General features: G+C 43.1%; 1 protein-coding gene across 3 annotated transcripts in view; it reads left to right on the top strand.

The window, feature by feature from the left end:
- The window catches only part of LOC121571618 (pro-neuregulin-3, membrane-bound isoform-like), a 576,634-nt gene that overhangs the window by 536,907 nt on the left and 21,838 nt on the right, over positions 1–17,889 (top strand). For 2 of the 3 annotated variants that reach the window (XM_041883204.2, XM_041883186.2), the window contains exons 7-8: positions 12,852–12,967; positions 15,380–15,565. In XM_041883204.2, the coding sequence (XP_041739138.2) occupies positions 12,852–12,967; positions 15,380–15,565 (302 nt within the window). The remainder of the gene's footprint in view (positions 1–12,851; positions 12,968–15,379; positions 15,566–17,889) is intronic. The other variant, XM_041883195.2, reaches the window with a different exon arrangement.

Below are 17,889 nucleotides of genomic sequence, written 5' to 3'. Positions count from 1 at the left end.
TGGATAGCGCTAAATACAGGGAAATTCTTGAGAGAAACCTGTTTCAGTCTTCCAGAGATATGAGACTGGGACGGAGGTTCACCTTCCAGCAGGACAATGACCCTAAGCATTCTGCTAAAGCAACACTCGAGTGGTTTAAGGGGAAACATTTAAATGTCTTGGAATGGCCTAGTCAAAGCCCAGACCTCAATCCAATTGAGAATCTGTGGTATGACTTAAAGATTGCTGTACACCAGCGGAACCCATCCAACTTGAAGGAGCTGGAGCAGTTTTGCCTTGAATAATGGGCAAATATCCCAGTGGCTAGATGTGCCAAGCTTATAGAGACATACCCCAAGAGACTTGAAGCTGTAATTGCTGCAAAAGGTGGTGCTACAAAGTATTGACATTGGGGGGGTGATAAGTAATGCACACTCAAGTTTTCAGTTTTTTTGTCTTATTTCTTGATCGTTTCACAATAAAAAATATTGTGCACCTTCAAAGTGGTAGGCATGTTTTGTAAATCATATGATACAAATCCACCAAAAATCCATTTTAATTCCAGGTTGTAAGGCAACAAAATAAGAAAAATGCCAAGGGGGTGAATACTTTCGCCAGCCACTGTAGCTGTGCAGCAACGCTCCCCATCCAACCTGACAGAGTTTGAGAGGATCTGCAGAGCAGAATGGGAGAAACTCCCCAAATACAGGTGTGTGATAAGCTTGTTGTGTCATACCCAAGAAGTCTCGAGACTGTAATCGCTGCCAAAGGTGCTGAGTACTGAGTAAAGGGTCTGAATACTTATGTAAATATTTCAGTTATTTTTTTAAACATTTGCAAAAATTTCTAAAAACCTGTTTTTGCTTTGTCATTATGTGGTATTGTGTGTAGATTGATGAGGAACCATTTTTATTTAATCAATTTTAGAATAAGGCTGTAACCTAACAAAATGTGGAAAAAGTAAAGGGGTCTGAATACTTTCCGAATGCACTGTACACTGCAAAAAACGGGGTTATTTTGGACGCAGTATTTGCCGCAAACTGTAGTTATACTGCACTCTAACTGCAGTTATACTGCTGTGTACTGCAGTTATACTGCACTCTGACTGCAATCTTTTATCGTAAGGGTGACGTTTGGAACAACTTTGAAATGTGATGTTTGAAGAACATGGATGAACGTGTAATTCTGATGCGAGACTGTGAGAGCTTCTAGGGATTAAGGGTGAGGTGATGCTTGTCTGCTGCCTCTTTTAATAGCTTTAAGAGTGTGTCACATTTTCTCATGCATCCTAATTTCCTTCCTCCCTCCCTCTCTAGTCTAGAGATTTCTGAAAGGTCATAACACTTTATTACCATCAACTTGAAAATATATATTGCATTCGGCAAACAACAATAAGTGGGGCGCAACTTTCACTGGGGACGGGGGGCATATGACCCCTCCCCTCCCCCCACACACACATTCTAAAATGTTGTACCGCGCGGTTTTATAATTGCACTGTGATACAAAAAAGCGGCATCGGTGTGCTTTAGGACCTACCCACGAAGAATTGACATCTACCTTGGATAACATTGGTTTTAGGTCATTTTTGCCTGTTATACTATCTGGATAGCTACATTATTACAATTCACCTATAGCTAGATGATAGTTATGAAGTAAAACGTCCTTGTTTTGTCTCTATTGCCATTCTCCTGGGTAGAAGATTGAAGGTTCAGTGAATGGTTAGTCCAAAGTAAGTCAATAGGGCTAACTGGCTAGCTAGCTAGCTAGTCACGAATAATTGTTAGCTAGCTACCCATGATGAATTGACATCTATCATGCATAACATTAGTTTTAGGTCATTTTTGTCTGTTTAACTAGCTAGCTGGCTATTTGGTAAAAGACCAAGTCCATCTTATGTCAAGAACAGCTCAAATAAGCATTACTTTAAGACATGAAGGTCATTCAATACGGAACATTTCAAGAACTTTGAAAGTTTCTTCAAGTGCAGTCGCAAAAACCATCAAGCGCTGTGATGAAACTGGCTCTCATGAGGACCGCCACAGGAATGGACTGTCTGTGATTTATTTAGAATTCAAGGCATACTTATCCAGCATGGCTACCACAGCATTCTGCAGCGATACGCCATCCAATCTGGTTTGGGCTTAGTGGGACTATCAATTGTTTTTTAACAGGACAATGACCAAACATTTTTTTACATTTTGCATTTTTGTCATTTAGCAGACGGTCTTATCCAGAGCGACTTACAAATTGGTGCATTCACCTTATGATAGCCAGTGGGACAACCACTTTACAATATTTTTTTTATTTTTGGGGGGATGGGTTAAGGGGGTGTAGAAGGATTACTTTATCCTATCCCAGGTATTCCTTAAAGAAGTGGGGTTTCAAGTGTCTCCGGAAGGTGGTGAGTGACTCCGCTGTCCTGGCGTCGTGAGGGAGCTTGTTCCACCATTGGGGTGCCAGAGCAGCGAACAGTTTTGACTGGGCTGAGCGGAAACTGTGCTTCCGCAGAGGTAGGGGGGCCAGCAGGCCAGAGGTGGATGAACGCAATGCCCTCGTTTGGGTGTAGGGACTGATCAGAGCCTGAAGGTATGGAGGTGCCGTTCCCCTCACAGCTCCGTAGGCAAACACCATGGTCTTGTAGCAGATGCGAGCTTCAACTGGAAGCCAGTGGAGTGTGCGGAGGAGCGGGGTGACGTGAGAGAACTTGGGAAGGTTGAACACCAGATGGGCTGCGGCGTTCTGGATGAGTTGTAGGGGTTTAATGGCACAGGCAGGGAGCCCAGCCAACAGTGAGTTGCAGTAATCCAGACGGGAGATGACAAGTGCCTGGATTAGGAGCTGTGCCGCTTCCTGTGTAAGGCAGGGTCGTACTCTGCAAATGTTGTAGAGCAGGAACCTACAGGATCGGGTCACCGCCTTGATGTTAGCGGAGAACGACAGGGTGTTGTCCAGGGTCACGCCAAGGCTCTTTGCACTCTGGGAGGAGGACACAACGGAGTTGTCAACCGTGATGGCGAGATCATGGAATGGGCAGTCCTTCCCCGGGAGGAAGAGCAGCTCCGTCTTGCCGAGGTTCAGCTTGAGGTGGTGATCCGTCATCCACACTGATATGTCTGCCAGACATGCAGAGATGCGATTCGCCATCTGGTTATCATAAGGGGGAAAGGAGAAGATTAATTGTGCTTCATCTGCGTAGCAATGATAGGAGAGGCCATGTGAGGATATGACAGAGCCAAGTGACTTGGTGTATAGCGTGAATAGGAGAGTAGGAGACTTGTATCCCTCCCTCCCTCTCTGATTAGTCACTGAATCGCTTCCGCATTGTCTCCGTGCTGCTGTGCTGTTTGCTGCTACTTGGCTACCTGCCAAACTATTCACGTTTTACTTTTAATAAACGTTTAATCAATCTCTGTGTTCAACAAATTTACCAACTTTTTAGTTTTGTCCTCACTCATCTTTTTTCGTTAAACTTTTTCACCCCGGACGTTTTATCCCGAGACAGAAGAGTCATTTTCCTGTGCGTTTTTGCTGCCAACTTTACTTTATTTTCCTTTTTTCCATCGCAACTTTTTTCCCTCATTCAACTTTTTCACTCCGGACGCTTTATCTGGACATGGTTCGTCAACATCTTCAACAGCCGAAGCTAAGTAGTAACATTAACATGATGTCTTCTAATTGCAGTCGCTGTACTCATAATATACAGGAGAACGATCGCCTTACGGCGAGAATAGCTGTGCTACAAGCCCAGCTTCAGACGCAATCGTTAGGCAAGGGTAATTTCAGTGTAGGAAAGGAAGAAACAGCGTCTGTGCCACCAGTAAGTACAGATAGTAACGTTAGTATAAATCCCCCCGCACAGTCCCCGCGGCCGGACAACTTTCTCATGGCTTCTGGAGGGAAATACTGTTGGAATGATCAACCGGTGCCGCTCATTCAGCCGACAGAAACTTTCAACCGGTTTTCCCCATTATGTAGCGAGTCGGAGTCTGAGTCTGAGTCTTCTCTTGTCTCTACTCCTCCCGTTACGGGGTCTGAGACGCCGAAGGCTCCCACCATTAGCTCTGACAAATTGAAAACCCTAGTCATTGGCGACTCCATTACCCGCAGTATTAGACTTAAAACGAATCACCCAGCGATCATACACTGTTTACCAGGGGGCAGGGCTACCGACGTTAAGGCTAATCTAAAGATGGTGCTGGCTAAAGCTAAAACTGGTGAGTGTAGAGAGTATAGAGATATTGTTATCCACGTCGACACCAACGATGTTAGGATGAAACAGTCAGAGGTCACCAAGTGCAACATAGCTTCAGCGTGTAAATTAGCTAGAAAGATGTGTCGGCATCGAGTAATTGTCTCTGGCCCCCTCCCAGTTAGGGGGAGTGACGAGCTCTACAGCAGAGTCTCAGCACTCAATCGCTGGTTGAAAACTGTTTTCTGCCCCTCCCAAAAGATAGAATTTGTAGATAATTGGCCCTCTTTCTGGGACTCACCCACAAACAGGACCAAGCCTGACCTGCTGATGAGGGACGGACTCCATCCTAGCTGGAGGGGTGCTCTCATCTTATCTACCAACATAGATAGGGCTCTAACTCCTCTAGCCCCACAGTGAAATAGGGTGCAGGCCAGGCAGCAGGCTGTTAGCCAACCTGCCAGCTTAGTGGAGTCTGCCAATAGCACAGTCAGTGTAGTCAGCTCAGCCATACCCATTGAGACTGTGTCTGTGCCTCGACCTAGGTTGGGCAAAACTAAACATGGCGGTGTTCACCTTAGCAATCTTATTAGGATAAAGACCTCCTCCATTCCTGCCATTATTGAAAGAGATCGTGATACCTCACATCTCAAAATAGGGTTACTTAATGTTAGATCCCTCACTTCTAAGGCAGTCATAGTCAATGAAAAAATCACTGATCATAATCTTGATGTGATTGGCCTGACTGAAACATGGCTTAAGCCTGATGAATTTGCTGTGTTAAATGAGGCCTCACCTCCTGGTTACACTAGTGACCATATTCCCCGTGCATCCCGCAAAGGCGGAGGTGTTGCTAACATTTACGATAGCAAATTTCAATTTAAAAAAAAAAAATGGCGTTTTCGTCTTTTGAGCTTCTAGTCATGAAATCTATGCAGCCTACTCAATCACTTTTTATAGCTACTGTTTACAGGCCTCCTGGGCCATATACAGCGTTCCTCTCTGAGTTTCCTGAATTCCTATCAGACCTTGTAGTCATAGCAGATCATATTCTAATTTTTGGTGATTTTAATATTCACATGGAGAAGTCCACAGACCCACTCCAAAAGTATTTCGGAGCCATCATCGACTCAGTGGGTTTTGTCCAACATGTCTCTGGACCTACTCACTGCCACAGTCATACTCTGGACCTAGTTTTGTCCCATGGAATAAATGTTGTAGATCTTAATGTTTTTCCACAAAATCCTGGACTATCGGACCACCATTTTATTACGTTTGCAATCGCAACAAATAATCTGCTCAGACCCCAACCAAGGAGCATCAAAAGTCGTGCTATAAATTCTCAGACAACACAAAAATTCCTTGATGCCCTTCCAGACTCCTTCTGCCTACCCAAGGACGTCAGAGGACAAAAATCAGTTAACCACTTAACTGAGGAACTCAATTTAACCTTGCGCAATACCCTAGATGCAGTTGCACCCCTAAAAACGAAAAACATTTGTCATAAGAAACTAGCTCCCTGGTATACAGAAAATACCCGAGCTTTGAAGCAAGCTTCAGGAAATTGGAACGGAAATGGCGCCACACCAAACTGGAAGTCTTCCGACTAGCTTGGAAAGACAGTACCGTGCAGTACCGAAGAGCCCTCACTGCTGCTCGATCATCCTACTTTTCCAACTTAATCGAGGAAAATAAGAACAATCCAAAATTTCTTTTTGATACTGTTGCAAAGCTAACTAAAAAGCAGCATTCCCCAAGAGAGGATGGCTTTCACTTCAGCAGTAATAAATTCATGAACTTCTTTGAGGAAAAGATCATGACCATTAGAAAGCAAATTACGGACTCCTCTTTGAATCTGCGTATTCCTCCAGGGCTTAGCTGTCCTGGATCTGCACAGCTCTGCGAGGGCCTGGGATCGGGAGAGACACTTAAGTGTTTTAGTACTATATCTCTTGACACAATGATGAAAATAATCATGGCCTCTAAACCTTCAAGCTGCATACTGGATCCTATTCCTACTAAACTGCTGAAGGAGCTGCTTCCTGTGCTTGGCCCTCCTATGTTGAACATAATAAACAGCTCTCTATCCACCGGATGTGTACCAAACTCACTAAAAGTGGCAGTGATAAAGCCTCTCTTGAAAAAGCCAAACCTTGACCCGGAAAATATAAAAAACTATCGGCCTATATCGAATCTTCCATTCCTCTCAAAAATTTTAGAAAAAGCTGTTGCGCAGCAACTCACTGCCTTTCTGAAGACAAACAATGTATACGAAATGCTTCAGTCTGGTTTTAGACCCCATCATAGCACTGAGACTGCACTTGTGAAGGTGGTAAATGACCTTTTAATGGCGTCAGACCGAGGCTCTGCATCTGTCCTCGTGCTACTAGACCTTAGTGCTGCCTTTGACACTATCGATCACCACATTCTTTTGGAGAGACTGGAAACCCAAATTGGTCTACACGGACAAGTTCTGGCCTGGTTTAGATCTTACCTGTCGGAAAGATATCAGTTTGTCTCTGTGAATGGTCTGTCCTCCGACAAATCAACTGTACATTTCGGTGTTCCTCAAGGTTCCGTTTTAGGACCACTATTGTTTTCACTATATATTTTACCTCTTGGGGATGTTATTCGAAAACATAATGTTAACTTTCACTGCTATGCGGATGACACACAGCTGTACATTTCAATGAAACATGGTGAAGCCCCAAAATTGCCCTCGCTAGAAGCCTGTGTTTCAGACATAAGGAAGTGGATGGCTGAAAACTTTCTACTTTTAAACTCGGACAAAACAGAGATGCTTGTTCTAGGTCCCAAGAAACAAAGAGATCTTCTGTTAAATCTGACAATTCATCTTGATGGTTGTAAAGTCGTCTCAAATAAAACTGTGAAGGACCTCGGCGTTACTCTTGACCCTGATCTCTCTTTTGACGAACATATCAAGACTGTTTCAAGGACAGCTTTTTCCATCTACGTAACATTGCAAAAATCAGAAATTTTCTGTCCAAAAATGATGCAGAAAAATTAATCCATGCATTTGTTACTTCTAGGTTAGACTACTGCAATGCTCTACTTTCCGGCTACCCCGGATAAAGCACTAAATAAACTTCAGTTAGTGCTAAATACGGCTGCTAGAATCCTGAATAGAACCAAGAAATTTGATCATATTACTCCAGTGCTAGCTTCCCTACACTGGCTTCCTGTTAAGGCAAGGGCTGATTTCAAGGTTTTACTGTTAACCTATAAAGCGTTACATGGGCTTGCTCCTACCTATCTTTCCGAGTTGGTCCTGCCGTACATACCAATACGTACGCTACGGTCACAAGACGCAGGCCTCCTAATTGTCCCTAGAATTTCTAAGCAAACAGCGGGAGGCAGGGCTTTCTCCTATAGATCTCCATTTTTATGGAACAGTTTGCCTACCCATGTGAGAGAGACGCAGACTCGGTCTCAACCTTTAAGTCTTTACTGAAAACTTATCTCTTCAGTAGGTCATATGATTGAGTGTAGTCTGGCCCAGGAGTGTGAAGGTGAACGGAAAGGCTCTGGAGCAACGAACAGCCCTTGCTGTCTCTGCCAGGCCGGTTCCCTCTCTCCACTGGGGTTCTCTGCCTCTAACCCTGTTACAGGGGCTGAGTCACTGGCTTGCTGGTGCTCTTTCATGCCGTCCCTAGGAGGGGTGCGTCACTTGAGTGGGTTGAGTTACTGACGTGATCTTCCTGTCTGGGTTGGCGCCCCCCCTTGGTTTGTGCTGTGGTGGAGACCTCTGTGGGCTATACTCGGCCTTGTCTCAGGATTGTAAGTTGGTGGTTGAGGATATCCCTCTGGTGGTGCGGGGGCTGTGCTTTGGCAGAGTGGGTGGGGTTATATCCTTCCTGTTTGGCCCTGTCCGGGGGTTTCTTCGGATGGGGCCACAGTGTCTCCGGACCGCTCCTGTCTCAGCCTCCAGTATTTATGCTGCAGTAGTTTATGTGTCAGGGTTAGTTGGTTATACCTGGAGTACTTCTCCTGTCTTATCCAGTGTCCTGTGTGAATTTAAGTATGCTCTCTCTAATTCTCTCGTTCTCTCTTTCTCTCTGAGAACCTGAGCCCTAGGACCATACGTCAGGACTACCGGGCATGCTGACACCTTGCTGTCCCCAGTCCGCCTGGCCTTGCTGCTATTCCAGTTTCAACTGTTCTGCCTGCGGTTACGAAACCCCTACCTGTCCCAGACCTGCTGTTTTCAACTCTTAATGATCGGCTATGAAAAGCCAACTGAGAGACCTGAGCCCTAGGACCATACGTCGGGACTACCGGCCGTGGTGACTCCTTGCTGTCCCCAGTCCGCCTGGCCTTGCTGCTATTCCAGTTTCAACTGTTCTGCCTGCGGTTATGGAACCCCTACCTGTCCCAGACCTGCTGTTTTCAACTCTTAATGACCGGCTATGAAAAGCCAACTGAGATTTATTCCTGATTATTATTTGACCATGCTTGTCACTTATGAACATTTTTGAACATCTTGGCATGGTTCTGTTATAATCTCCACCCGGCACAGCCAGAAGAGGACTGGCCACCCCTCATAGCCTGGTTCCTCTCTAGGTTTCTTCCTAGGTTTTGGCCTTTCTAGGGAGTTTTTCCTAGCCACCGTGCTTCTACACCTGCATTACTAGCTGTTTGGGGTTTTAGGCTGGGTTTCTGTACAGCACTTCGAGATATTAGCTGATGTAAGAAGGGCTATATAAAATAAAATTGATTGATTGATTGAGAGGGCCTAGAACTGAGCCCTGGGGGACACCAGTGGTGAGAGCACGTGGTGTGGAGACAGATTCTCGCCACGCCACCTGGTAGGAGCGACCTGTCAGGTAGGACGCAATCCAAGAGTGAGCCGCGCCGGAGATGCCCAACTCGGAGAGGGTGGAGAGGAGGATTTGATGGTTCACAGTATCAAAGGAAGCAGATAGGCCTAGAAGGACGAGAGCAGAGGAGAGAGAGTTAGCTTTAGCAGTGCGGAGAGCCTCCGTGACACAGAGAAGAGCAGTCTCAGTTGAATGACCAGTCTTGAAACCTGACTGATTTGGATCAAGAAGGTCATTCTGAGAGAGATATCAAGAGAGTTGGCTAAAGACGGCACGCTCAAGAGTTTTGGAGAGAAAAGAAAGAAGGGATACTGGTCTGTAGTTGTTAAGACCGATATGACCGATATGCTGACGTTTTTTGACAGCGCTATGTGAGTTTTTATTCAAGCCAGTATAGCAATGTAACATTATTGATCTGTTAGTTTCCCTAGCTAATTCCCTACTTTTCACACGGACACGGTATAAACAGCTCTACAGACTACACTGTCATGGTGCACAGTCAGTACACAACACAATATTGTTGATGATGAATGGATACAGATTTGTTTGAATGCCCAGTCATGTTCATATAATCTCAGACATAAATTAGTGCAGTTTAACACTGACCATAGAACATCCTATATGCCAGTGAAACTGAATACCATGCACTCAGAAATGTAATTCCTCTGCTGGAAGTGTAAAACACAAAAGGGGACATATTTGCATGTGCTATGATCTTGTGAAGGCTGGCTGAATTCTGGCAAAGAGTTTGTTATTTTATCTCAGCATGTCTACAGGATTATCCATTCTTCCTGTTTTTGTTTGCTTGTTAATGTTGTTACTGGAGACTGTTATCAGAAGAAACTGTGTAACCTAGTTTTTATAGCTGCTAAGAAATGCATTGCCTTGAAATGGAAGGTTGGTTATCCTCCCACAATGTCACAATGGATGGCAGAAATGTCAAGTTATGTATCACTAGATTAGATTTATTACAAGATTAAGGGTATACTGTGCAACTTTCATAAGGTCTGGGTGCCTTATATAGAATAGCCTACTGTATGACAAAAGGGGTCTCTTTTTTTTTTGTCGAGCAGTCGCAAATATATACACTGTATATATTTTTTTCATGGCACACGATACACCTGTGTGATTTGTGCCTGTCTCAGTGGACTAATCCATTAAGGATGCAACGGGGTTGCCATGGTCCAAAAATATGGGGATTGTGGCTCAGATGCACAAGGCACATCTTTCTCAAGAATGCAATCTCTCCCGCCATTTCGTGGGTATTCATTGTTTCATAAGTCATAAGTTTTCATTGTGTGAATAGTTTGCTGTGTCTATTAATTCCCCATTACATACATCAACAGTAGTAGCCTACATTTACTGTTAATTCCCATAATTTATAATCTGCAATGTTTGTTTGGTTATGGTAATTGTTGTTAATGCATTCAATATATTATTATTACAGTCATTTACCGTTCGTTCTCATTGTCGGAGTGGACATTATTGTCTTAACTCACCACCACTAATGAGCTGTGGAGCTTCTCAAAGTAAACAAATAATGTTTTTGAATCAATTCAGAATTAAAATAGTCTCTCAAAGTATTTGAACAATATTTCCAGCTCTCTCCCTTTTGATAACCACTCGGCATGAAAGGGAAGAATGTAATGCTCTGATCCAGTGGAAACGTCATAAAATACCTGATTACTTCTTATCCCTTGCACAAATAGCCTACTGCTGTGTCTGTCTTGAGCTCATTGGCGCGAGAACTCTGAGGGCCCAGAATATTTTATACAATGTTTCAAGTTTGCTAGCGCGAGTTTTGAGGTGACCCAGTTGATAGTTGATACAATGTTTCAAGGCAGGCCATGCGTACGTAGCCAATGTGATTTGTAGGATATGTATTTTTATCAGGATCTTTTCTACCAGCAGGCTGAAATGTTTTATATGTTGGCTTTATGTAGGCTATTATTACATAGTTGGCAATGGCAATAAAAGTTACTTTTAGATTTGTAAAATTTTCATTTAGATAGAATGTAGATTAACCACAGACAATGATTTTGAGATACAAGACTATTCTAAATTAAATGAAACTGTTCCACGAAAATGTGCATATGAAAATCATCACTGGCACGCAGATTGGAATAAATGGTAAGATAAATTGGCACTCAAAATGGAAAACGTTGCCGTCCGCTGGTGTAGCCTATTACCGGCAACTTCAGAAGAATAACGGCAGAATCTGCGAAGGCCAGCGGGAGAAGGAGGGTCGGGAACAGGCTTTTTTCTTCTGGTTAGGCTATCTCGATCTCTGGCTCCCTCTCGAGTCATTTTTGTGTCTTCGTTATTTAATCAAACAGCATGCTTAAAGCATCAGACAAGTTCAGTACATACAGTTGATTTTATTAAAAGACATAGGGTGTGTCTATATATGGAAAAATACACGTTTAAAAATTCCGACCAATTGATTGATCGAAAGAAAAGACTACTCATGCAGGAAATTAGCTTTAGATGCCCAAAAACATTCTGAGGGAGGACCCCCTGCCAGGTTATGGCCACCCCGACTTCTAAAACCAAAGTTGCGCCCCTGAATAATACATTAATTTGGCTTGATTAATCCAAAATCACAATTGAATTATAGTAACATTTTTAATCTGGATGCATTATTTGAATGTTGCATATTTGAAATCCATGCCTGATGACATCTCCTTCACTTAGTCAAGGCTCATGCTGTTTCCCAATCAAAATGGCAAAGTCAGCCCTGGCAGCAGTGGACAGGAAGAGGGTAGACAGGGTACAGTAGTAGGCACCATAGATGTGGTGTAAAAAGAATGAGAATGCCATAGAAGTTCTGCAGGAAATCCTTGAAGGTCATTTTCCTGCTGTTAAGAAACAAGTTACAGGTCTCTCATTTTGGTCATGCCAATGTGCACACAGGTGGTTCAGACTGAGAGACATTTCTTGTCTTAAGGTTATGGGGTCATCCAGTTCTCTGTTGAAACAACTCCAATCGTTGTTTCTGTAATTCCAGATCATCCTTCTCTGCGTGTACTGTTAAATGAGCTCGCCAACAAGTTAAACTGGTTGGATGGCAAATCGCTGCATGAGTCCATCTATTTAACCCAGATTCTTACACCCTTATTGGCACCATTTATATTTGACCTAGTAATATTTATATTGTGTCAGTGAATTCATTATTGGAGCTCCATTATCAGTAATGGCTCTCAGTGTGAGGAATGACAATAATAACAATAAATTATTTAATATAATCTTATCTTGGATTAATGCATGGTTCTATCAGGAATAGTTGTACCAGGAACCTCCTTGGGTTAATCTGCTGTCTGTCAGTCCGGGCGTAATATTCAATTATAGTGACTCTGCTCTTCTACACCACTCCTTTATCAACTATCAGCATTCCTATGCTACACTTGAGATGTATAGTTCTAGTTCAATTTCAATTTCTCTTCCGTTCTCCCTCATTGATGCAGCAAAATAGAGGAAGGAGAGTGGAATAGATAGAGAGCAGGAATGCCATTTAGATTCCTGTAATCATTCTTCTCTAGTCACGGTATGGTCTACCTCACGCTGTGGGATTATCAAAGGGGGAATGTGTGTGAGCATACTGGGTTATGTTAAGTGATGTAAATCTTTAGATATGCCTCCAAAAGAACATGGCCATTCCATACTGACTCTGGAAACGGAGTGATAAAAAGAAGACAACTGTGCCTAACTGTACTTAACTACTTGCATAGTCTAAATTTATTTTTACTGTATGCATAAACAAGCAATATGATCCGTCTAATCAATATGGATTAATGCTAATACAGTAATAGGTTATATATATTTAAATGTCTTTGTTTATTTTGCAGTATTGTAAGAGGTCCTCCAAGCCACATGAGGGCGCTGTTTGCAAGTCCAGCTTTTCCCAGTGCAACACCACCCCTACCAACAACCCCAGAGGTCCAGACACAGGGAACCATTACAGGTATGATGTTCACACATAGAACTCAGTGGTCTGAATGATGCATACTTCTCTGTGGTACAACATCTTGCAGGGACAAAGAATCATAATGATTATCATAATAATGTGCTATTATTTTTATTTATTTTATTTTAGTCATTTAGCAGACGCTCTTATCCAGAGCGACTTACAGGAGCAATTAGGGTTAAGTGCCTTGCTCAAGGGCACATCGACAGATTTTTCACCTAGTCGGCTCGGGGATTAGAACCAGCGACCTTTCGGTTACTGGCACAACTGCTATGAGGATTAGTTCAATGTCCCAGTAATTCACAGAAATGCAGTGAAGAGAGAAATCAAATTAACCACATTACAGTGCAGCCGAAGATAATTGTGGATTTATTGAATGCTTTAAAGAATGATATTAATTATAATTGTTGATAAACATTTTAATGTGCATATCTGTAACTGGGCTGAACATGCCAGCAAAGAGTCAGAGATCTGACTCCAACCACATTAAATGTTCTTTATGAGCCTACTGCTCATAAATGAGTTAATTTCCACATTGCGGAATAATTCGCTAATGGAATGCTCTGTTGTGGCTTAAATCATTATACTACATTAGCTTACTGGAAGACCACATGTAGGCTATAGATGTATAACTGCGTAGACTTACATTATTCAAAATCCCATATGATTCACATGTCATGTGATTCTATGGGGCTTTTTTTCAAATGAAATGAAACCTTCGGGTGATTCTTCTTTATGGCAACAGCCTTGGTTGTGCATCTCATTTAATGGAACAGCGCTAGCCATATATAAAGCTCTGGGAACAGCTAGGCCTTAGCATTACAATGAAGTCCAATCACAGTCAAGTTGATCTCTCTCACTCAAAGGCCCGATATCCATCATTAACTGCTCAGTGGTATTTCCTGCTATCCTCTGCTTTCCTATTCCATTTGTATTCTGTGAGCTGCATGCGAGCCAGGACCCAGGGAATGCTATTGACTTTACATGATTTCAGGACTAGGGAAACCGCACTCACTCATATCGCATTGTGAATTTCCCCAGCCACCAACCTGCCTGCATAATTACAAGGTCATTACGGTGGCTATAGAGATCCACCTTTCCTTGTCAGTGTGTGTGTGTATGTGTGTGTGCGTGTGCATGTGCGCGTTTGCGCGTGTGTGTGTGTTTGCCTTGCCTTCCATGCGTGTCTGTTGAGATTCTATACATAGTCACTTTACTCCTACCTACATGTACATATTACCTCGACTAACCTGTACCCCTGCACATTGACTCGGTACCGGTACCCCCTGTATATAGCCTCGTTACTGTTATTTTATTGTGTTACTTTTTATTAAATGTTTTACTTTAGTTTATTTAGTAAATATTTTCTTAACTCTATTTCTTGAACTGCATTGTTGGTTAAGGGCTTGTAAGTAAGCATTTCACGGTAAGGTCTACAGCTGTTGTATTCGGTGCGTGTGACAAATCAATTTGATTTGACAGATCAATCGATTTGATTTGATGACAGATAAACAAATCCTTTTATGTCTGTTTGGCTTAATCCACACCCGCCTCTTTCTTATATTTTAAGATCCAACAACAATTTGATTCCCCTGTTGTTTTTTGGGGTGGCTGGATTGTATATTGTTTGCTTACAGTCCTTGACCTTGCCATAAGTGGTCTATAAAGGATCATCTCAGTTTGTATGATTGCACTTGTGTCGGCTTAGGGAGGATTTGGATACAGTTTTCAGCAAATTGAAGTGAAGATATGTTTCCAAAGCAGCTTGAAACTTGACAAGCTCCTAAGTGGATTTTGTGTCTAGGAACTATTTGTGCATCACATTGTTTTATCCTCACTCCTTTGGCAGCTGGTTAGTTGCAAGGCTTATCTGAAATCAAATCACATGGGCTTTACTTGTCTATAAGCATTTCATGTGCACTAGAGATAAACTATCAATAAAGATATGATCTAGCACACAGAGAGATGTCTTCAAAGTCCTCACTGCACATGATAAATCAATCACTTCCCACCCGAAACCTCAATCATGTCAAAACACAGCAGAAACCCACACTGCAGCAGGAAACAGGAGATAGAGTGTTAACAGAGGTACACAACAGTTGTGTGACAGGAGAAACTCTAGTTTAATTGACTGGAGAAATGGCCTGATTCCTTTTCTCCCTAGATGGGGACACTTGTCCAATAGCCTGTCTTTAGGAGTTTATGTTGTTCCTCTAGATAGCGAGGGCCTTGTAGCTGTGTGTTGCGTTGTGGCAGTTTTGATGTGAATTTTGTTGTTAAATCTTCTCATCCACAGCCATGTGATGGCTCACAACAGAGATAGTAACACAACTATGGTAGGCTACAGTAAATGTGATGTATCATACAGAATAGATCCACTTTTGATCCCTGTCCCTGTGTTTGTTTCAGAAGCAGCTCCCTGTCTCACAGTCCAGACCAGATAAGTAAAGCCACCCATTGGTCAGTACCTCGTAGAACTCCGCCCATACCCAGAGGAAGGCTAAATCCAATTGGAGGATACAAACATTCTGGCCCCGCCTACCAACACCTCCAGGAATTGGAGTCATCTGAGCGGGAGGTTGAATCGTCGAAAGGGTAAGTTAAACTGTTTGTTTATCAGTGACATTTAGTAATGACTACATCTCAATTGTCATTCAATTTAGCAGTAATAGTGAAAACGTGTACATCATGTCCTTCACCTTGAATACTACTTCTGCAACCATGATGTAACTCAGAATTAATGTGTTTGTAAATGTTGCCTACCAACAAGTTTGCCAAGCAAAACAGATAAAACAATGCTTTTTTTGACAGAGAAACATATGGATTTCACACAGTCCCAGACTCCCAGAGTTTAGGTACTTGTACATTCAGACCGTTTCCGTTCGCTGCAGTGGTGTCGGAGTCATTATTCTGTAGCAGAGAGAAAGCACCGCTGTGGCTGTTTTGGAGAGGAGGAATGGTGCATAATGAGCCCAGCCTATCCCAGGTTCCTATCCCAGGCTGTGCGGCACTTCTGTTTGCCTCCGTTATCACACCTCCGACAGCTTTCATCTCTGATTTATGGATCCACCTGTAATCTTTAAACAAGAGTCCCTGTCTCCAAATCCCACAGGGCGATGGCTGCTTTCTCTCCTTCACTTGCTCTAGCTCTCTCTCACTCTACTTCTCTCTTTTTGTCACTCTTTCTCTCTCTCTCTCTCTCTCTCTCTCTCTCTCTCTCTCTCTCTCTCTCTCTCTCTCTCTTTCTCTCTCTCTCTCTCTCTCGCTCTCTCGCTCCCTCTCTCCATCCTGTTTCCTTTCTAGCTATCTCCTCCTCAAATCAATTCCCCCTCTCTCTCTCTGTCTCTCTCTCCTTTTCAAGTCACCCTCTCTCTCACTCTCTCTCTCTCTCTTTCTCTCCTCGCCGAGTCATTCTAAAAAAAGCCCCAGAATGTGGAATGCTGTTGCCTCGGCGCCGACAAAGCTTTAGATTTCATTTCAAGAGGAGAAATTTCAGAAGCAGCCTGTTTTAAGAACTGAAAAAAAGGAGGGGACTCTCTGCACTCAATATTTTTTCTCCTTCTCTTTGTTTCTTGTGCTGAGCAACGATAAAACAAGGTTATGTTATTATCTGCAGTAAAATGTCATTAGCTCAAAGGGAGTGTTTGGCCTGTCGGCTGTGGATTGTCTTTTTAATGACGGTAATGCGCTGCCATTCTTCTCTCTTAGTTTGTCAGTGCCTTACGGAGGGGAGGGATTCAGTGGGCAGATGAAGAGCGAGACCTTGACACCAGGCATGACTCACTAAAACAGATAGGCTTTGGGGGTTTCTAGCTGAGCAGGAACTTCTAAAAAGAGGGCAATCCTTTCGAAATGTTGATAACGTTGGTCACGTGTTACAGAGACTGTTCCAGTCAACCAATTGGTTGATATTGTAAATCTGTCTTGTACTCTACAACTTGGTGACCAGGCCACTGTCAGGTGCTTGTAGAATAAGCAATAACAGGTGAACTGCCTAACTCTGCTGACATACCAGATGCTAGACATGGGCTTCAGCTGGCCCTGAAGGCAGAAGCACATGATTACGTGGAAAGACTGACCTATTTACAGATTACAGACAACGAGCGCAGAGAGATAGAGAATCCCCATTCAAGTGCAAGCTTGAGTTGTCATGGAGACACTGCAGTAAAGGTAGACATGAGAGAGCACAATGAGAGTCTGAGAGAAAAAAGAGAGAGACATAGAGGGAGAGAGAGAGAAGAAGAGAGTGAGAGGAGGAATGTAGAAACTACATGTTTTGCATACAACAGTCAAAGAAACCAATAAGAAGTGCTATCCCTCTTATTTCATGCCTGTCAGAAAACTTGCCGTCATCTCTCCAGAATGACTTACAACGACACAGAACTCCCCTTGTGTTCTATTGTTACTAGTATTTTTAGATAAACCTGTCAGGTTTCTCAGGGCTTTCTCTGAATCCCCCAGGTGAAGAATTCACAGAGGCAAAGTTGAAATATGCATATACCTGTCTGTCATTGCAGTGAAAGTGTTACAGACAGTGGAGACAGTGTGGAGATACTTCAGCATAAATCAGATATCAAAGTACCTGCCTTAGCTGTAACCTGGCTCCTTTCTACAAGGTCATTATCACTGTAATTGATTCCTCTGACAAGGTCACTTATACAGTATAAGGAAGCATTGATGGACGACCTTGGCTGTTCTGCCCTCGTCAGAGTGGGTCGTAAGTCCCTCACCCTCCACTGGCCTACACATCACTGGTCAATAGCATTCTAATAGACTATTCTGTCTATCTTTAATGGGATTCTAATTATTTAGAGGCTCATTTACTCAGGACATTACAAAGCGTAAATACAGCACTAAGATTGAATCCTACTACACCGGCTCCGACGCTCGTCGGATGTAGCAGGGCTTGCACACTATTA

Source organism: Coregonus clupeaformis, chromosome 1 (genome assembly GCF_020615455.1).
Source record: "Coregonus clupeaformis isolate EN_2021a chromosome 1, ASM2061545v1, whole genome shotgun sequence".
In the NCBI taxonomy this organism is placed as follows: Eukaryota; Metazoa; Chordata; class Actinopteri; order Salmoniformes; family Salmonidae; genus Coregonus; species Coregonus clupeaformis.
This window is presented reverse-complemented; position numbering and strand designations above follow the sequence as displayed.